The sequence below is a fragment of the Temnothorax nylanderi genome, unplaced genomic scaffold (genome assembly GCF_030848795.1).
Source record: "Temnothorax nylanderi isolate EJ_2023f unplaced genomic scaffold, tnyl_v1.0 TNYL_tig0006_pilon, whole genome shotgun sequence".
Lineage (NCBI taxonomy): Eukaryota > Metazoa > Arthropoda > Insecta > Hymenoptera > Formicidae > Temnothorax > Temnothorax nylanderi.
The window spans coordinates 757501-779821 of record NW_027249068.1 but is presented as its reverse complement, the minus strand read 5'-3'; the positions used below and the strand labels follow the sequence as shown (position 1 = coordinate 779821).

The 22321-nt window shown below is 36.2% G+C and overlaps 3 protein-coding genes across 3 annotated transcripts in view; 2 read left to right on the top strand and 1 right to left on the bottom strand.

Moving 5' to 3' along the window:
- Window positions 1-2389: 2389 nt before the first annotated feature.
- On the top strand, window positions 2390-5015 carry LOC139777697 (CWF19-like protein 1). Its single transcript, XM_071715264.1, has 3 exons — window positions 2390-3501; window positions 3576-4224; window positions 4312-5015. Exons 1-3 carry the CDS (start codon window positions 2888-2890, stop codon window positions 4609-4611), a joined length of 1563 nt encoding a protein of 520 aa, XP_071571365.1. The 5' UTR covers window positions 2390-2887; the 3' UTR covers window positions 4612-5015.
- A 1136-nt stretch (window positions 5016-6151) lies between these two features.
- LOC139777704 (ceramide phosphoethanolamine synthase-like) lies at window positions 6152-10648 on the top strand. The gene is made up of 3 exons (XM_071715277.1): window positions 6152-6354; window positions 6628-6856; window positions 8099-10648. The coding sequence occupies exon 3, from the start codon at window positions 8636-8638 to the stop codon at window positions 9698-9700; it is 1065 nt and encodes a 354-aa protein (XP_071571378.1). The 5' UTR covers window positions 6152-6354; window positions 6628-6856; window positions 8099-8635; the 3' UTR covers window positions 9701-10648.
- A 1494-nt stretch (window positions 10649-12142) lies between these two features.
- Window positions 12143-22321, bottom strand: part of LOC139777688 (uncharacterized) — an 11685-nt gene continuing 1506 nt past the window's right edge. Inside the window, exons 1-10 of the mRNA XM_071715254.1 lie at window positions 21359-22321; window positions 19445-19635; window positions 18787-18872; window positions 18581-18670; window positions 17718-17930; window positions 17426-17628; window positions 16794-16900; window positions 15154-15630; window positions 13363-14706; window positions 12143-12899 (exon numbers count right to left, since the gene is read on the bottom strand). The exon at window positions 21359-22321 is cut by the window's right edge and continues 1506 nt beyond it. Coding sequence (XP_071571355.1) covers window positions 12526-12899; window positions 13363-14706; window positions 15154-15630; window positions 16794-16900; window positions 17426-17628; window positions 17718-17930; window positions 18581-18670; window positions 18787-18872; window positions 19445-19635; window positions 21359-21438 — 3165 coding nt within the window. The 5' untranslated portion in view covers window positions 21439-22321 and the 3' untranslated portion in view covers window positions 12143-12525. The remainder of the gene's footprint in view (window positions 12900-13362; window positions 14707-15153; window positions 15631-16793; window positions 16901-17425; window positions 17629-17717; window positions 17931-18580; window positions 18671-18786; window positions 18873-19444; window positions 19636-21358) is intronic.

Sequence of the window (22321 nt, the reverse complement as noted above, 5' to 3'; positions counted from 1 at the left end):
GTGTGCCGAGATAACGCCTCTCGCGTCCCATTGGCGCAGCCTCCGGCTCCTCGGCCACTCCCACGTGGCATCTGTGCATCCCCTCCACTCCCGCGGTAATGTGGACTCTCTTCGACGAGAGTTTCTCCCTCTCCATCCTTGTCTCCGGCCCGATTGTCTTCCTCTTCCGCACTGCCGTTCGCTGCTTCCGTTGCCCGCTGCCGCACCGCGCCGTCGCGCGAGTATCCTCACCATTTCGCATTCGTTTTTAACGTTCTTGCGCACGTCGAGATACACGGGGGATGAATGCCGAGTGAATTTACTGGCCGCGACCCTTCGCACATCTTTCGCGTCGCGGAACGCATCGTTGCAAATCCCTGCCGCCCTTCTTTTTAAATTTCACAACTGGGAAGGGAAAACGCCGACGAATGTCGGAGTTCGGCAGGATCGATTGCGTGTTCCTGATTGCGTGTTCGACAGTTATTCAATGAAAACCCGTATAATAATTCAATAAATGCAGCTCGCATGGTCTCTTTCATATAATACGGAGGATCATAGTGAATTTTATGTGATATTAAAGGGGCAAGTGGGGGCAAGTTTTATTCGTGATCTCAATAATACGGAATTTTATTAGCGTGCATTAAAGTTTGATCACATTTTTATTGCGGATATACAGCTTCAATATTTTTTAATTAATATAAATTTAAAGCGAGAGTATCGCAATGATATTAAACTAAATTGTTGGCCCTGGTGCATTTTTACACCAACAACTATGATAAATTGTTTTAGGTGAGATAAATTTGAGAATGTCGGTCTTTTTTGTGGCCTGAAAATAAAGTTTTGAACTCTCGCGACAATATATATTTATGTGGTCATAGCACCTGTGCATGGTGATCAGGTGAAAAAGGTTCAAAACTGGACCTTTTTAATAACAGGTATTATAAATGTTTGAATAAATAATTTAAAAAATTATATATGCTCGTTAAAATCTTGTCCGAAGACCAAACTAATAAACCATACCAAATCGACCGGTCAGATAGATTTACCCGCAAGAAATCTTGCCATCAATGGTACATTTTTGCACTAGCATTTTCTGGAGAACTGGAAAATCGGAAAAATTTTTCTTTGCACAAGAAACACATTATTGGAAGTCTCAATAGCAAGCCCTGAACACATCGAATAATTCCACCAATTTCGCGTAGTGGGCATTAAACGTATCTTGTAAAACAATCCGAAGAATATAACAATGATACATAAATATAACAATAATGTTGTAAATAATATTTATAATATTACAAACATAGCAAAGGATTGATAGGGTTTGGGAGGACCTCTATTCAAGAGGTTAAAGTTCTTATAGTTATAGTTATATCGTTGTTTTTATTGTTTTCTCCTTTGCACACGTTCTTTATTTTGGTCACGTACGTGCAATTTAAGAAGTCATCTTGCACAATACACCTTGCGCATCACCTGAGAACAGGTAATAATTTTTTTGAGACATCAATCGAAGGACGTATCTGTTTAACAGACCAAAACCCCGAATTCTCACGTCCGAGGAATTGTAGGTAAAGATACGCGAATAAGGGTGCGTTCCACTTATCGCTCGCAACGCTCGTGGAATCATTTCATCCTTGTTGTTTTGTCAAATGTTAAACAAGGACGAAATGATGCTCGCGAGCGTTGTGAGCGATAAGTGGAACGCAGCCTAAGTAAAACGAAAAGTTTCCAGTTGCTCCTACTGATTTTTCATATATCTAGGTAAAACCGCGTTTAAATTTTGACAAAATTCGCGTTTCTTATACGGACCATTCTTTCTCTTTTTCTTGTTATACTCTTTATTAAAAATTTAAAAAAGATCAATACGAGATATCTATTTTACCACATAGATATGTTTTTAAATATTGAATATTTTTTAAATAATAAAAATATTTAATCTAACTGATAAAAAGTTCAAGGTAAATTAAAGAGAAAAAACGGATTATTTGTTATTCTTCTCATTATACAGGGTTACAGGGTGTCTGTAATAGCCGTGCCACCTCTCGTGGACAGGTAGAGCAGATTAAACTGAATAGAAAAGTCTTTTTCTGTTTCTTGTCACTGACGCGCATTGCAAGTGCGCGCTTATTCGCAGATCTTTATTAATTAATTTTTCAGTAATTACTGAAAAACTCGTAAAATGATATGAGTAGAACTTTTCTATTCAGTTCAACTTGCTCTACGCTCTACCTATTTACATATACCTACGAGAGATCGCACGATAATTACCAGACACCTTGTATATCTCAAGCGCGTTCGTCATTATCGACCCAGCGCGTAAATCAGGCCGATAAGTCAGGCTGCTGTTATAACATTGTCAGCGAAGTGACGCACATTATTGTATACGTTTGTGCTCATAGAGGCGCCACAAGTTGAAACGCGAGACGCGAGACGCGAGCATGCCGAGCATGTCCACTCTGGAGCACTGGAGCTTTTCTCCGCGAAAACACACTACGCAATACTACGGAAATACTCCAGAATGTAATTGAGACGATACTCGCCAAATAATTTAACTAAAATTTTACAAAACAATAGTGAGTGCAGTGTTTCTTGTGGAAAAATAACATATAGGAATAAGCGAGAGTCGTTCTCTAAAAACAACCTGAAACTATCTGAGGAAATCGATGCTGGTACAAGATACGTGTTTACAATTTTGTGAAAAAGATTAAGAAGATTATGTAGTACAGAAGATAGTTCTCGCAAAATATATGCGCTGTATAACCCAAAGGCAGGGTTGAAGGTTGAAGACGTCTACGCTCCTAACCAACGAGGAGCCTAACCTAAAATAAAAAAAAAATAAATAAATAAATAAAAGGAAATCGATGACCGTTGATTGTGATTAACATAAGTTATTCAAATTTTATTGTCAGAGATGAGTGACAAGCAGAAAGTTCTCATTTGCGGGGACGTGGAGGGGCACTTCAAGTTCCTGTTCTCCAAAGTGGACGCTATCAACAAGAAAAGTGGCCCATTCGATTTCTTGTTGTGCGTCGGCAATTTCTTCGGCGCGGACAACTCCGAATTGGAGTTGTACAAGTCCTGCGAGAAAACCATCCCGGTGCCGACGTACATAATCGGCCCCAACCGGGAGTCGGACGTGGAGGACTATCCCGACGAGGACGGATGCGAGATATGTCAGAATCTCACGTATCTCGGGAAGCGTGGTCTGTACACCGCCAGTTCGGGCCTCAAGATAGCGTATCTCAGTGGAACTGAGAGAGCCTCGTCCGAGAATAAGGCCATTCATTTCGACGAGCAGGATGTTGTGTCAGTCAGAAACAGTTGCTTGAAGGGCCAACCGAGTTTTCGCGGGGTGGACATCTTGTTGACATCTCCGTGGCCGGAAGGCGTGACTAACCTTGACCCTAACAAGCCGGAACACAAGTACGAGGGTTCCAAATTAATCGCCTGGCTCGCTACTCACATTAAACCCAGGTATCACATGTCGGCCTTGGAAGGGATTTATTACGAACGGCTGCCGTATCGGTAAGTTCGTCATTCAGGAAAGTTTCTGAAAACAAATACAAAATTGCTGTAAAAATAATATTTCTCTGTTGCAGAAATCAAAGCCAGGGTGACGGAAATATGGAAATAGCCACTAGGTTCATAGCTCTTGCTCCGGTACTGAATGACCAGAAAAAGAAATGGTTGTACGCGTTGAATTTAACTCCCGTCGACAGAACCAGGCTGTCAGATCTAATTATGAAAACGACAGACGAGACGTCGAGTCCGTATCCTAGATCTATGCTGTCCGATGATCCGACTTCGCAAAAGCAGGCCCACACGCAATTTTTCTACGACATGGATTCGAAAGACAATGCGAAGAGATCGCGGCATCAGAACAGCGGCAATAAGAAGGCGAAGCTGGAATTTGACCAATCAAAGTGCTGGTTTTGTTTATCCAGTCCGGTGGTGTCCAAGCACCTGGTGATCTCCGTCGGTACAGAGATCTACTTGGCATTAGCGAAGGGCGGTCTGGTGGAGGATCATTTCTTAATTCTACCAATAACGCATCATCAGAGTCTATCGATTCTGCCGAAAAACGTGAAGGAGGAGATGGATCTCTACAAGAAAGCCGTAACCAAATACTACGAGAGTACCAACAGAGTACCTGTGTTCTTCGAGAGAAACTTCAAAACGTCCCATTGTCAATTGCAAGCAGTACCTGTTCATAAAAACCAAGCGCCCGCACTGAAGGAAATGTTCGAGGTATTTTTCTTCCTTTTTTTTTTTTATTAGAGACTCTCTAACGTATCTTTTATTTTTGTGTTAAATGTGTAAATTTCTGTTTTTCAGGAACTAGCCGAATGTAACAATTTCAAAATAACGGAGCTGCCACCGCACGCAGATTTGCAGCAGATCGCTAATCCTGGAGTTCTATATTTTTATGCAGAATTACCGGATGGAACTATCTTGTATTATAGGATTAAGAAAGACTTTCCGTTACAATTTGGTAGAGAAGTATTAGCATCCGATAGGGTATTAGATATCAACGATAGATCCGATTGGAAAGATTGTCATATGAGCCAAGAAGAAGAAACTGAGCTAGCAAAGAAGATTAGGAAACAATTTGGACCATTTGACATAGATATTTGAAAATATTCATACTATTTATATTTTATAGACATAATACACATACAGTAGTGTATATACCTATGTGGAATATGTGATTATGATTAAAATTGTATATTTATTTTTTATTTTAATTTTTATATACGCTTAATGTAAACAAAAATGTACATAGCTTAGAGATACATAGAATTATGACAGAAAAATTAATTTTGTATTAAAATTACTAGCTATCCTATAACGTACTATTTGCCTGGTACTTTAATTCATAATCATTTGGAGTTATCGACGGATCTAATCTACATTGTTTCATTTGCAATATCGAGCAGATAATCATACCATTCCGTCTTATAAAAAGAAGAAGAAAACATTTTAAGACAAAGACCGTTAAATAAATTTCATTGCAACATGCGATAGTAAAATAGTTTAAATAGTTTTTGTCTGTTGAGATTTACCCCCTACAACGATATGCTCTATCCTCTTTTTGATTCCATATCTCTACGTAAATCGAACAGTTTTATATCACTATCAATTTGAAATTAACTGTCAATGGATTTGAAGAGAAGATTTAAATGTATACATTTTATTATCTTGGGATAGGTGAGCCTGACTTCTTCCTCAGGCTACAATAGTGTTGCTATCACAGCACCCGCACGCCTTCTTAAATACACACACACACACACACACACACGTAAATAGTGGAATGCATTTGTGACTTCTTCAGTTCCTTTTTTGGCCAAGAATTCCAAATCTGTTCCATTGATATCTTCAACACCAGGAGGAATTATGTAGATCTTATCTTTGTAGGACAGAAATTTTAGTGAATGTCTATACTTTAATAACAGTTTTGTGTATACGACAATCAAGCTTTTAAAACAAGTATTACTGCATAAAACTGCTGATATAGTTCTGAAATAAGATTTCGCGTGGGGGGGGGATGTTCCTGTAAAAATAATAGATATTATTAAATCAAATTAGTATAAATTTTAGAACCAACATTTTGTAAGACTTGATTACAACGTCCATTAATACAAGCATATGTGAATGGTGTGAAAACTTTAAAACAGGCTGCTATAAGAAAATCGCAATTAAATATATTCGTTGAATTAATAAAGAGCTTTATAATTAAATTCCTTAAGAAAAATATATACTTCAATATTCACAAATATTCACAAATATTACTTATGCATCATACCTTGTCGTAGTTGGCATTGTAAGCTTTTGACAACGACCGGAGGACAAGAAACTGGAGCAACGTACTATCTATCAGAATAAATAAGTTATTATCAGACGTGTCGTGAACAAGATTTAGGATAGTTGATTTAAAAAAATGGGTATACTTATATTTATAATCACTATATTTTGAAACACCAATGCATACTGTGTAAACGTGCATCACATATAACATGCGTGTGGAGTGTAGAATTGCAAATAAACTTCTGCGTCAGCATATAAAAATTGTTGCTGCATTCAGAACTACTTATGATAATAAAAAAAAGTAAATATTGACGCACGTGTAAAATAACATTGGCAAGAGCCATCTACCGTGCAAGTGTCATCACTGTCATCTGGTGTCATCAACCCTGCTGTTGTTTGTACACATTAGACCTAGGTACTTCCATACTATTGATATGCAGTTGCATTTACGTCCATTTTATTCGTACAATATATATCTTCCTATTTAAGTAATACACACAAATATAACTGCTCTTATATCAAAGCTGTTTTAAACTCGTCCAAAGATGTTTCGGCCGCTTTTCTCCAAGCCGGGTAAGGTTATGTTATTCAATCAATATATTTATTTCGTTAAATCAAGCTGCTTCAACTTTCATATTGTGTGAATTATTGGGATATATCAATGAATAACAATTATCTAACTGCCATTTCGGATGAAAGGCAGTTTGCAATTTGACAATTCGTTTCAATCAACTTGTACGGTTTAATTTAAAAAAAATATATATATATATGCATGAAAGTCCCATTTGATTTGCAATTCAAAAGCTGTGAGAAATCAGTCACTAATCGAGTAATTTTATTAATTAGGATACAGCACGTGGCGGGAGGATAAGCCTGATATTGATGCCTACTCGTCGACATAATTTTTTTACAATGCGCATCAGTCGCTCGCGCTCGACATGCAACGTTAATGACTGCCATTACTGCCAATACTCAAAAACAAAGATCATATTTATTTATTGGAGAAATAGATCTTGCTAGACCTTGGTTCCGGTTGGCGATACAGGTTGTGATAGAAGCACACACGTTCCCTCAGGTAAAATTTAAGCGTCAGCACATCTCTCGGTTAAGATAATGGAGAGCCTATGTAGCATTTGTATTGCATTCACTATATCCACATACAAGTCTTAATTCCTACAACTATGGGTATTAATAATCGCCAATGTCAGTGTTTAGCAACCACATGAGTTCAATATCTCGTTGAAAGAGATGGTAATTGAGTAAGAGATAGCGGCAAAAGAGATAATAATTCCTTTACTTAAATTATAAAACTATTTTTCAGTTATATCTCGGATACTAACACATTCTAGATACTCGATATCGTAGTTGCTATGTTCTACTCGTGCTAATTGCAATCACAGATATAATGAGTATGCCGAAAATATTTAAATCTATCTAGACGATACATACTGTTGGAAACTATTCAACGACAGGACGATTTATTTATTAGAAGAATACATAATATATTGGAAAACGTGCAACATCTACCACATTAACTCTGAGCGTGGAAAAAAAACCGTTTTAAATTTTAAGAAAAAAGTTTTTATTCTCATGAATTATTTATACGTTGTGGATATGAAATTCTTATTCTCTCGTGGCTTGCAGTTTGTTCTAAATATGGCAAATAGTGATATCCATATAGCATTTTCCATTACACATGCGACCTTCATATCCGACTAACTAAATTCAACACGGCACATATAAATAGAATTCTGCGCAGGAGAGAATACGGTCTACTAGAATTTAACTGGCTAAAGAGTTCGAATATTTGGCCGTAGGGAATGTAGGGATGCTCTTCAAGGAGTCAAGGGAAGTAAGAAAGACGGCGAAAAAAGATCTGTTATTCTTATCGTATTTGTTTTATCTCCGGGTAATATATATGCAAGGCTCTTTCCCTATAAACGTTTAACAGTTTAGTATATTCCGTGTTAACGTCCGTCACAATCCGTCGGATTGGATTAAAGTTAATCGCGGATCAAGCTCTGATCTTGACCTATATTGAACGTAGTGAAACCTGTGATCGATGAATAACGCGACAGACCACCTGTCTCCTCCGTTTAGTGTGACCCGCGACTTTGTGGATTGGCTATCGCGCGAGGGAAAAGATCATCGGAAGCATCGGGACACATGTGCATGTCTAGTTGTCTCGCCCCTATCCGAAATAGACCGAAAATAACATGGTGTTTTAATCTGATACGAGAAAGATAGCGGCGAGCTAATGATAAACTGATAATTGCCAGTTGCGGCTTGAAATGTAACGTATTACAAAATATTTCAGAATACGCATCAGCGACACAATAGAGAGGATGGGATTTGTCTCTGTATCCAGCGGCAAAAATGTGGTATCCGGTTTCGATGACAGTTTAACGTCAACGACGTAATTTTTACAAGGCGTTGCCAGTTATTGGTACAGCGTACAGCGTGCGGTCATTACGACGAAAAAAGCAGTTTTTCTAAAGCTGCTAAAGAGAAAGGATGAAAAGAACCATTGAAAAGAATATCATAGCGGTTAATCAATGAGGCAACACTATACAAAAGTATACGCCTTGACAAAATTTTTGTGACACATAAAACATAAATCGAATTTATGGCACGCCGGTAACGCTTAATTAATAAGGATAACAATCGGCCGCAACGGGATGTGTCATCCCTTTTAATTAGATGAGAAACAATTAGACAATAATAAGCCACTGATTAAACGAATAATTATAACAACTGACTTAGATGAATAAACAAACAAAAGAAGAATATTATATATTATAGAAGGAAAAATAAAAAACGAGGAGCGAAACGATTCAACCTTGGATCTCGGAAGATGTACTCGTTCATCAGTAAGACATGTCTGGCGTTTCTATTCCTGCTGTACTTCGTCGGGATGGATTTGCTACTCTATTTCCGAGTGCAGGACTACGATGTGCGTCCAGCCATGAACGACACGCGAGCTTCGCCGTATTATTCGCCAATCTTATGCGACCTGAATCCGATTTGCACCGTGACGGTGAAGGCCATGACGTTGGACCACCCTAATCACTACATCCTGAGTCCCTTAGCATCTCTCACGGATTATTTGCTGGGCATCAGTCGTTCCTGGACGTGGCTGACGCCAAACACCATCAGTTTTTCTCACGTAGTGGTGGCTATAATCGGTGCCCGGTACGTCACACGGAGTTCCCTGTGTCACAGACGAGTAGGTGTCGTTCTGTTCCAAGTCAGAGCCTGGTTGGACAATCTGGACGGCCACGTTGCCAGGACGAGGCTCAACGTCAAGGGCGAAAGATCGGACGTTGGCTCTATCGGTTATCTTGTGGATGGCATCTGCGATGCTCTCGGCTGCGTCGCTCTCGCGGTCGGGGTATTCTTTTTTCTGAAACGCAACTCTAATCACCGCGCTGGCTACGAGCGGCTGCCCATACGAACGTTATCATCGTCATCGTCATCCCACAGTTCTGTTGCTTCTACGTCATTCTGGAGATCACCTCTGTACAACATGCTAATGGTGGGCCTTCACTTTTGCCTGACGAGTATCGCTTGGAACCGGTACATATCCGTGTACCAGGATCTCCTGGAGTCTGACGTCTCTTCGATGATCAGCCGAGAGGATCTCTACGATAGGCAGACCATCGTCTTCCGAAGTTCCTCTTTCTGGACTATCGCTCTCGCGTGGAAGATCTTCAACTTTCACGCGATGATGGACTATATGCTTCTGGCAATATTTCTGGATCGCATTTGGGAATACGTCCGATTTGCGTGGTGGCAACTACCCACGGTTTTGTTTCTGCTTATTCTTATCAGCGAAATCCACTACACATACACTTACATGAAAATATTGTCGGTGAACGAGAGCCTGCGGTTCTCTTTATACGCACTTCCTGATTCATAGCAGTCGGTTCCTTCTTAACGTTTCTTTAGGTTAAAGTGCGTATTTATATATAATTCTAGTAATGGATGTTCGGTAACACTTATTTCTTTAAACCATTTTAAGTATCTATTTTTTAAAATATGATTATGTGATTATTATATTAATAATCATATTATCATATTAATTAAAAATAAAAATTAAATGCAGCAAATTAAGATACAGTAAATTATAAATTATAAATTAAGAATCTCATTATCATTTTTTATTTTATATATAATGAACGTAAAGAGGAGTAATCTCGTGTTATTTTGATATTACATTAATAATAAAATGCAGAATAAAAATATACATACATATATAGGTATACGTATAAGTATATACATTAAAGTATGATATAATATACGTAATATATATATAACTATATATTTTATATATAATTAAGATAAATTTTTAATGTATATATGAACGTAAGCTTTTTCATATATGTGGTATATAAAAAATATATTATTAAAAGTTGCTTGTATTCTTAAATCTCAAATAATGAAACTTTTAGATGTATGATGTCTTGACAAAATAGCATGAAAAATATTCTAACATTAAGTGGAACAGTGGAAGCTGAAATCTGTAAAATAGTTATACTCAACGCGTTCTAATGTTTTTTTTTTAAATCGCTGCGACACAAGACAACTTACGTTATATCTACGTCGAAGTGGGTCAGTTATTGACTGCAGTTAGGTATTTTTATCTAATCCAGTGCCAAGTATGTTACCTAATCGCAATACGAATATAACGAACGTGCGCAAAAACCTATTACGTGCACGTAAGATGGAAAACCGTAAGCCTCGTAATACTTTGGATAACGTGCCAATAAATTGTGTTCGATATAAGGTTTCGTCAAATTTTGTAACGCTGTGGCTTGTATTATTTTTATAACAGAAATGTGTAATAAAATATTTTTTATATAAATGATTCATCTCTGAAATACTTGTTTTATCGTTTCACTCACTCGAAAATGAATCTTACAGTGTAATAATATTTTTTAGAATTATATAAATAAATTTTTCCTGTACACGTTATATAATAATAATAATAAATATTATTTTATGATAACGCACATATTATTAGATAATATTAATTTACTAACAAATAAATATTTTTTTTTTTTGCGTATGATAATACGTATATTGCAATACTTGTCATTGAACTTAATTTTTTATATCGTATAACATAATGCACAATTAAATCTAATGTGTCTTGAAGCGAATTAATATCGTATTATACGTATTAAATTATATTTTTTTATCTTTTAAAATTGTCATGAAAATTAAAATCATGTCACTTGTATCATAAGCACAGATGCTTACATATGTTTAAAATACCTGTAATAAGGCCATGGTTTTATCTACAAGTTATTCACTATATTATCAATTAACTTTATAAATAGCTTTCACCACTATGAACAAATTTGGAATTAATTTTTAAAATTGAATTCCAGATTCATTAAATACAATCGTCCAAATCATTAAAAACATTTACGTTTTGATTTATCGACTCAATATTTAAATTATTCTTTTGGTCAACATTTTTATTTTACACGCTCTGAGCACGTACTTTAATAATAATTACGAAATCTCGGGGATTTTAAAAAAATTGTTCGACAGGTGTAAGTTGGAAGCAATCGACGGGTTGTTTGTGTTTTTCGGGAAGTTGAACATGTGTGCGACAGTTGCTATCCATCTGTGATGGATCTGTCTTGGATTGGAAATTATCCATTTTCCATCTGTCTTGAATTATCCGTGAATTATGCGGATAATTCAAGAAAGATTTCAAACCTTGCAGATGCAATGATTTATTTCGATTTTTGTGCAAATTTCATAATTTGTCAGAAGAGAAATTAAAGAAAGCTTGTTTTGATTTAGACTTTAGTCTGCAAATTGATATAGAAAATTCATCTAAAGATATAGATAGTGTGGAATTATTTAACGAATTGCAAACATATAAAATAATACAAAAAACTCATCGAATCCGTTTCAAAATTTAGATTATATTATTAAAAATACCTTACAGTTATCATATCCTATTTTGTTTATACTTTTAAGAATTTTTTTAACATTGCTGATAACTGTTGCATCTAGAGAAAGAAATGTTTTGAAATTAAAATTGATAACGAATTATCTGCGATTTTCTATGACTCAGAGCCGATTTCACAGTCTCCGATTAATTTGATCCTCCGATTAAACTCACTCTGCATCTCTTTCTAACTGTCCCCCTTAGAAAGAGACGAAGAGTGAGTTTAATCGGAGACTGTGATATCGGCCCTCAGGACCGATTAATCGAATTAGGACTTTTAGCTATAGAACATGAACTTTGTGAAAGTTTAGATTTATTTGATATTGTAGACTACTTAGCTATAGTAAGAAGTCTAGAAGAGTTCAATGGGGTAATAAAGAAATGCTTTTGTTTTTGTTTCTTCGTGCAACTTTTTAGGTACATATATTTACGAAACACATACTTGGTATGTATAAATGTATATTCATTGTACTTGGAAGAACACAGAAGTATTATTAGGCTATCAAGATCCAGCTCGAACGTACCGTAATTTTCTTCTACATTGATTGTACCTATATTTATTATTTTGTCGTCTCGTTTTGGCATATATCGACGCAAGGGCGCACAAAGAGTCGAGTTTCTCAATCGTCGTAGCAGTAAAACTCGTAGAAATCACAGTTTGGGTAGTTGATTACGCCGTCAGCCTTGTTATAATGTCATCAACGATGTCCACTCCGACAGCATATGATGGTCATGATCATGGTGGAATGGGTGAAATCTAATTGGTTGACTACTTCTCACTGCTTTTCACGACTGCGCTGGAATGCTTCGCCTTTTATCCTTCCACCATGGTCATGATGATGATGATGATGATGAGATGAGTGATTGTTCGACGGCGGCACAGGATACAAGTTTACGTCAAAATCATTGGTGTTACCGCAGAAACTCGAGAGTGTCGAGTAAGATCGCTCCTGTTGGCCGCTTTGAGGACTGTGTTGCTGCTCGAGAGTCGTCAAAGAGGTCGCACTCTGATGCAGCAGATGTTGAGGATGCTGTTGTGTTTGCTGGTTGTCCTGCGGGCTAGGTTGCTGAGTAGTCAGGGACGTGGAGGGATGTAAATCATACGTGTCTTCTTGGTGCTGCGGAGTGCTTACTGAGTCTTGTTCGAGATCTTGAGATTACAAAATAGAGGGTTAAAATTGATGTACAATCTTTATTTATAGGGGCAATGAAAAATTAATGATCAAAAGTCTTTTATCACTCCTAATTTTTCTATTGTTTTAATCGTTATACCTATCTATGTCTGATTGTGTATAAATTATATACGATAATATTTAAGAGTAAAATATCTCTATGGAAATAATAATCCTTCCTTTCTTTCTCCTTCTAGAAAAAAAGTAGCGTTCGGTAAAAACGTGTCTCTCGTTCAATTTTTATTGTATTGTATTTTCAGAATTTAATATTTTATAATTTGTAAGAAAAAAATATATAGAAACAAATACCATTACTGAATCCAAAACTTGTTTTAGACGATCTATATATTTTAGAGACTTTACCTACAGCTTCATTCATTTTAATTCGCTCATCTCCAAACGCAAGTTAATTTCAAGATATAAACCATTTGTGAGACTCACCATGCTGGTAGAACATATCCGGACTTTGGTAACCGCTATCCTCATAGGCTGGACTATTGATGCTCTGCGGCGTATACGGCGAGGGTAAAGGGTAATGGCAGTTATTATTCGAATCAGTCACGTAACCCGAGTTGGGACTGTCGGCGTAATCAATATCGGGTGTCTTCTTGGTTCTACCACGGTAAAAAGACGGGCTCGGGCTGTGATTGTCCAGATCATTAATCGTAACGGGCGTCGACACAGAAGCGCTCGGCGGATATCCTGGATTCGAGCAGGACGACTGTTGCTGCGGGCTGTTTTGCTGAGTAGTCAGGGACGTGAAAGGATGCGTGTCTTGTTGTGATTTTAACAATAATGCATCGTCGACGTTTAACGTCGTCGATGATGTCGAGTCCGACGGCATATGATAGCCATGATGATGATGAGATGAGTAATAACTTGGCGGCGGTACAGGATTCAAGTTTATGTAAAAATCATCGGTGTTACCGCAGAAACTCGAGGATGTCGAGTAAGATCGCTCCTGTTGGCCATTCTGAGGACTGTGTTGCTGTTCGAGGGTCGTCAAAGAGGTCGCACTCTGATGCAGCAGATGTTGAGGATGCTGTTGTGTCTGCTGGTAGCCCTGCGAGCTAGGTTGCTGAGTAGTCAGGGACGTGGAGGGATGCGTGTCTTGTGATTTTAACAATAATGCATCGTCGACGTTTAACGTCGTCGATGATATCGAGTCCGACGGCATATGATGACCATGATAATGATAAGATGAGTAATAACTTGGCGGCGGCACAGGATTCAAGTTCACGTCAAAATCATTGGTGTTACCGCAGAAACTCGAGGGTGTCGAGTAAGATTGCTTCTGTTGGCCATTCTGAGGACTGTGTTGCTGTTCGAGGGTTGTTAAAGAGGTCGCACTCTGATGCAGCAGATGTTGAGGATGCTGTTGTGTCTGCTGGTTGCTCTGCGGGCTAGGTTGTTGAATAGTCAGGGACGTGGAGGGATTTAACGTCGTCGACGATGTCGAGTCCGACGGCATATGGTGGCCATGATGATGATGATGAGATGAGTAATAACTTGGCGGCGGCACAGGATTCACGTCAAACTCGTTGGTGTTATCGCAGAAACTCGAGGGTGTCGAGTAAGATTGCTCCTGTTGGCCGTTCTGAGGACTATGTTGCTGTTCGAGGGTCGTCAAAGAGGTCGCATTCTGATGCAGCAAATGCTGAGGATGCTGTTGTGTCTGCTGGTTGTTCTGCGAGCTATATTGCTGAGTAGTCAGGGACGTGGAGAGGTACAGATAATGCATGTCTTCTTGGTGCTGCAGAGTGCTTACTAAGTCTTGTTCGAGATCTTGAGATTACAAAATAGAGGGTTAAAATTGATGTATAATCCTTATTTATAGGGATAATGAAATATTAATGACCAAAAGTTTTTCATCACTCCTAATGGACATTTTTATATTGTAATCGTTATGTTTATCTACGTCTGATCGTGTATAAATTTTATACGATAATATTTCAAAGTAAAATATCTCTATGGAAATTACTCCTTCCTCCTTCCAGAAAAAATAGTTTCCGGCAAAACGATCCCTCTTTCTATTTATTATATTGTATATTTTAGTATTTAATAGTTTATAATTTGTAAGAAAAAAATATAAAAACTTAGATACCATTACTAAATCCAAAGCCTGTTTTAGACAATTTATATATTTTAGGGACTTTACTTATCAATTTATTAGTTTTAATTCGCTCAACTCTAAAGTGAATTTTCAAGATATAAATCAATTGTCAGACTCACCACTGTACTGGTAGCGCAAATTCGGACTGTAGTAAAGGTCGTCCTCGTGCGCTGCACCATTGATGCAGTGCGACGCACAGGGCAAGCACGACAGGTAGTGGCTGTGATTGGTCGAACTCGCCATGTACTCCGAGTTTGGACAACCGGAACTGTCGGCGTAATCGGTATTGGATGGCTCCTTGGTCCTACAGTAAGGAGGCGGGTTCGGGCTGTGATTGTCCAGATCTCCAATCCTGACGGGCGTCGACACAGAAGCGCTCGGCGAATTTCCTGAATTCGAGCAGGACGACTGTTGCTCGACCATGATCAGGCCCGGGTTCTCGATGGCCGTCAAAACATTGTTTAAGGACACAATGCAAGGCGGACGCGAGCTTCGCGAATTTTTTATGATCGCCATGTATGACTGGATCCACACCCATCCGCCATTTTTCGTCAAAAATCTATACTTCCTCGTTGTCATCTGACCTTTGCGTAACACTGTCAACAGAGGCAAGATGCTCACTTTTAGCGAAGAATTATCTTTGCGTTTTATATCTTAAAAGTATGCGACGTATAATTTATCGCATTATATTAATGAATAATAAATTAACATTTAACAAAGTTTTATAAGATTGATGCACGAGAAAACTAAATGTCATCGTTAGTTTGATGCTGTTATCTTTGATGGTGACGCTAGGATTAAGAATGAGCGAAAATTAAAGTTATGTGAAACTGAAAGAAAAAATGTTGATAATTCAAGAAGGATTGTATCTTTTGTTTTCTTCTAAAAAAAATCCTATCTGTGGTAGCTATGGCGTTACCGTCATCACGTGCAATCACGAAAATCATGTCGCGCAACTTCTTCTCAAGCGCAGACATTAGGGGTATTATGTCAGACTCCTTTCAAGTCGCGCTCGTACGAGTCTGTTGAAACAGTGATAGCAGTAACAGCTTCATAACTCGTTCACTTCTCTCGCTAAAGCTCCCTCTCTTCCATCCACTTGCCATTCTTATCGTCACTCTCTCTCGTAAGAGCGTCGGTGAGTTAAGCAGCGTCAGCTACTCTCAGTCTACAAAGAACTTATCCTCATCGACATATTGTGTCGTTTGAAAGGATCCGCGATCAATCCGTCGATCAACGGAAAATATTTTTTAGTTATATTATTGTGTTATATTATTATGTTATATTATTGTGTTATATTATTCAGACAGAAATAAGTGATCTTTAAACCGGGAAAACACGAGCGAAAATATAAAAGCATAATCTGCGAAAAGCAGAGAGATGCTGTGGCTGGTAATCGTACGTAAAGGAAAAAGTTGGATGAAACCTTATATTATATCAATAAATATTTTTTCGACAAAGATAACAATGTTAATATAAAACGAAACATTACAGCAAGCTTACAGGATACATCTGCAATTTGTTAAATAGATAACCGCGCGAGAGAGAAAGAATCGAACTAAATTAAATTGTTTAAACAAACATAAATAAATTTACGAGTATATAGCTGAAATTGGTAAGAAAAAATAAATTTAACATTGTATGCTTTGCCACTAAACAGATTGCTGTAAATGACAACGTATATTAGGATATCAATGAAATTACTTTATTCATCCGATAATAATGAATTGCATCTAATAACACATAATGAAATACTTACGAACACGATGAGCATGTCCCAGCTGCATAACGTCGCATGTGTGCACGTAGCAGTATAGATTTTTCTCAATTAGATCCGGTGGATCGTAACCTGTTAATTCAGTTACTCTGTAACAATAGGCAAGACATCAATATACGCATGATACAGATGATACTATACATTTTTCTCCGCTCGCGCTCTAGCGAATTACTTTCTACGTTTCGCCCAAGGCGCACTTAATTTTATCCCGCGTACCTATATCAAAGGACTTATATATCATATTTTCTCTAAAGAGAATCATTAAAATTTTCTCTGAAAAATATATTTTTATTTAAATTAAATATTTAAATAAATTTAATATTTAAATAGATTAAATTAAATTAAATATTTAAATTAAATATTTTTTTATTGCCGTTTCAATGCAATTTTGACGTAAAGGGGTGCGCATATTGATGTATAAAATGCCACCGCGTTTTTCCCCGTATAACTTGCAATTAATGACAGATACAAAAACGATGACGCGTAGCTCCGTGTGAGAGCAATCGACTTATAGTAAACGGGTCTTTAAATGTTTATAAGAAAATATTGCAAGAAATTTATATGTATAATTAATGTATATATATGTATATGAATATATTGGCAACACATTTTACCTTGAATCGAAGTACATGAGCTTCAGATCGAGTGAAGCTCGGAACATGAACATGTTGTGATGCATTTTAATCTCGTATGAGTAACTCGTCGATAGCGGGATAGAATGGCCGACCGCCATTAAGACATTATTTTCAACACAGTTCTGATATTCGAATCCGATGGGAGTCTTCCTGCGTTTTACATAGCCGGTACAATGTATGACCTTAAACATCGAATCAAGTGTGTGCTATCGCCGAGGATTTTTTTCCATAATAACGCATTTTTTATGAAAATTTGTTTTTTCTTGTTTACCTTGTATCCTTCCGTGACAAGACCCGCGTTTTTTTTCGATAGGATGCACTTCATTCTCAAGGGAAAGGAAACTTCTCGCTCGAAATCACCTCGGTAATTCAGTTTAAATTTTAAAAAATCCTCAAGACTCTCCGGACATTTCAGCACATCATTCATATCGCAGTGATCTTCTGGATGAATGTATTCGAAAATGTTACTTCCCGTTAATTCCAGCTGCACATACAAACAGTTTCTGTAAATAGTCTCTGGATTTTATCGGAATTCCATTATCTGACCTAGCAACGTAATATTAATACAATTAATGTGGTAATACGATACACACAACATCTAATAATTAATGTAATTTTGCGCAAGAAATTTTACAAGAATTACATGCAAGATATTTTCAATGTTATTCATTTACATTTATTTTTATATTTTCTTGACAATTATACATATTTAAAGATGTTATGGTTAAAGCCTGAAACGCGGTCAATCCTAGGATTGACTAACCAATTCTGCCGAACGGCTAATAAGCGTCTTGGTCAAAGTTTTGTAGTAATTTGTTCATAATTGTGTATAAACAGTACACAAATAGGCGGGCTTGTGGCGGAGCCCCTTTCCCGCATAATAAAACTAATCAAACTCCCAGCCTGATACCTAACTGCTTTAATCAAGACGCTTGGTTATTCCGCAGAATTGACCAGTCAATGCTAGAAATGGCCGCGTTTCGGGCTTTGACCATAACGAAAGATACTCCGTTACATTACATATTTAGAGTAGTTGAACTGTTTAAATATAATTGTGTAAGTAAATGTTAAGTACATTTTTTTCAAAAAAAAAAGTTGCTAAAATTAAATAAATAAAGAGATATTTTTTCCTACCTGCGACAAACCTAAGTGAACGCTAGCTGTCTCGCTTATGTATAGAATTTTTCCGTCCGATGCCACGATGAAGACAAAACCGTCCAGTGCCTGCAGTCAGAAATAGTCTGTTATCATAACGTTAATTCATGACTCACATAAATTCAATAGGTCTTTTTAAATTAACTTTCTGCAAGTAAAAGATTGTATTCTAGATTTTCCCTCACTTGTAAGTGATGCGAACCCAGTTCCTTGATGGTGGTCTCTAAGGGATTGTTGGGTGGTGGCGCGGCACCCCATTCGTCTTTGAGTCCTGAAAAAAAAAACTTAATTAAATCAACCTTCTGCTTTTAATATCAAATGCATATGCTTGTTTAAAGATGTATATTTTTTCTCGGTAAAACGTATTGATTATATTGCCTCTGACGCATGGCATACACGTCATGTATAAATCAATTTTTGCAGAATTTACAATGTTCAAATTATCATCAATAACCATTTTCAGAAATAATTGACGTCCCATAAATAAGGGTTTTATTTTTTTGCGCATACAGATGTTTAACTTTAAAACTTAAAATCTGAAAATGTTTCAATATTTATATGCCTTATATAAAATATAGAAAAAAAATAATAAAAGATAAAACCAAACACAGAAGCTACAGCGATACTTCGATCTTTTTCTTATTTATCCGATATGAATGTTGTCTTGACAATGTTTCATGCACTATAGGTCATAGATAATTTATATCTACAATCACACGTATCTATAATTTCTGCCGATAAGTATACTATTATTTATTAATCATTATTCTATACATCGATTAATATAAAAAAAACGATTATAACAAATAAAAGCAAGATTTATCAAATGGGCATATTCGTTACCATCAGGAAAGACGGCTCTTATCTTGAGATAAGTGATGATCAGTCTGATGATGCTGGCGTTGTCCAGTTGTGTGGAAATGGCGGCTGGAAGTGGTAGCAGCTTCGCCAGCTCCAAAAATTCCTTTTTCTCCTTAACGCGGCGCGACCGCGCTGCGTTTTTGCTTTTTTCTTTCGCCATAATTTCATGCTGTCTGCAAACAAAAAGAATAAATTTTATTAGAATATAATTTTATTAGAATCTTATTAGAGTAATATAATAAAGTACTGTTATAACTTTCATATAGAAATATGTAGATAAGTAACAGCTTTTTTTAATTTGCTTAGCAACCTTTAATTTTTTAAAACTCTATTCTAAATTTTAATTACTTTTTAATTAAATTTTAATATGAGTTAATTTTAATTTGTCTTAATACAGACTTTGTTATTTATTGATATAGTTCTAAGTCTTGTCAGACTTCAATTAGCTTTGAATTTCCAAACTAAAAACTAAAAACTATTTTATCTAATATAATATATATTTATTAGATATTAATATTAATAATAATATATTAATAATATATTAATCGATGTATAATGAGCGAAAATATTTTATTAGTTTACTTATTAGTAATGAAGAAAGCTTTGGTACCCCTATAGACTAATAATTAATTTTGGCTTTATAGACCGAGTTTCTTTCTCATCTAATGGTTATTATTGACATTTCTAATAATCATACAGTTCAAAAAAATTTTTGAAAATTATATGCGGGCCAAAAACGCCCTTATTGAATCTCCTCTTATGATAGAAGACTTATACAAGCCTATAAAAGTCAGATTTATGTGCAATAAAGCTTTAACATATTTTTCCTTCCTCTTTCACTTATATGCAATTTAATTCTTCTTACGCACAGTAGATTATTTTATCTGATATTCTGATATTAATTTCAACCTTTGTCAATGTTTTATCAGTCACTTGGTTAGAGCACATACTGATTAGTTTACTCAATTAGTTTACTCAATTAAAAAAAAAGGAAAACTGTTGAAGTTTTATAATATGTACATTTGCGCTTTGATGTCTCGTATAGGCCTTATATTCACAGTTTGCAAAATTATATTATCATATCCTCTCTTCTATAAAAGTCGAGAATGCTCCTAATTATATATATAATTAAATTTTTTGGCACATATTTAAATAATAAATAAAAATCGTGAATAATTTTCATCCTTATTCCATAAAGATCAATTTCTTGCAGTAATGCGGACCACGTGTTTCAAGCGTCGCGTCGCACAAGATGACGCCTCTCAAGAGGCGTCATCTTGTGCGACGCGACGCTTGAAACACGTGGTCTGCATTACTGCAAGTTGATTTTTATGGAATAAGTTGATCTTTATGGAATAAGGATGAAAATTATTCACGATTTTGATTTATTATTTAAATATGTGCCAAAAAATTATATATAGAGAGCTTATAGATTAATAAAATTTATATTGCATTGGTATTAACGATCGGAGATTTTGTTTGAAATGTGAAATATCGAAAAAATAATTTTTCCAATTTAATTATTTATATATTTATATAACAATTTTAATATATTAGATATATTAATATTTTTAGGTATTGAATTTGAGTTTCTTTTCAGATTAATCACAATGTAAGAATTAATTGAAATTTAGCATTTTATATGTAGATTTGCTTTTATTTTTTTATCTCTATTTTAGTTATTTATTTAGAAAAAGAAAGAAAAAAGTCTTTGAGGTCTATTCTGTTCAGTTAGATTTTTATAAATATATTTTTGCGTTTTCTTGCAAAGAAACGATATGATGGTATAAGGAGAAGAATTACTATTAAAGCTTATCCAAGTAATTTAATACCAAATGATCTGAAATAATTTTCATCCGTTTGCTAAACCAATATTTTCTCTTTGTTTTATCTTACTTTTCCTCATCCCAATCAACACTGGTTCCCGATGAGATAGGTGAGCTGTGAGAAGGATCTTCCGTATCTTGATCATCCATTGCCCTTGTGAGTAAAGGCGAACGCTCAGTTTAGTCGTACAGTCGATACCACTCGCGCTATTGCTAAACTTAAACTTGACAGTAGCAGGTGGATGTACCGGTCTCATTCTCTTATTCTTACTGTACGGATCTGTAAAAACGACGAAGTTGCACTAATACAGTAACAGACGAAAGCACTAACATTCATTTACTTAAACGAGGGAAATGGTTAAGCTCCATTGGTCAGAGTCAGGCGGGGGTGGAGAATTCCTCAATAGGATGCATATAATAGAAGGAGAGTCCCTCAGAAAAATTCAAAGAACAGATAACCCGAAGTACCTGACCGTGGACCTAGCAAGAGACACTTGTAGAGATCCTGGGCTGTCTCATCTCGTCGAATCACGCAGACGCACGCTGATTCGCGGATACTTATTAATTAATTTCACATCATTTATTGCCATAATCACAAAATGATACAGGACTTTTCTATTCAGTTTCACCCGTTCTACCTGCCCACGGCGAGTGTCACACCTATTATTAGAGAAATAACTAGGAAAAAAGAAAATGTTATTAATTAGAAAATTATTAACATTTTTATACATGTGATTATGAAATTGTCCCTCATTGATACGTCTTTAATAAAATCTTTTTTCATATTCGCAATTGCACATTAGCCGAATATCAGTATAGAGACTGATATGGCATCAGTTCATATAAAATTTAATTAAGTTTCTAGCGTGGCGTTCGCACGATGTAGCTTGGACACAACATCTTGCGATGCATGATTTATTGTTGCGTAATTATGTATAACATCTCACTTGAGAAGGACCAAATGATGGTCGAAACGTCGTGAGTTTAATAAATGGAAATTGGCCAGTTGGGTCGCTCAACTCTGAATTTTATT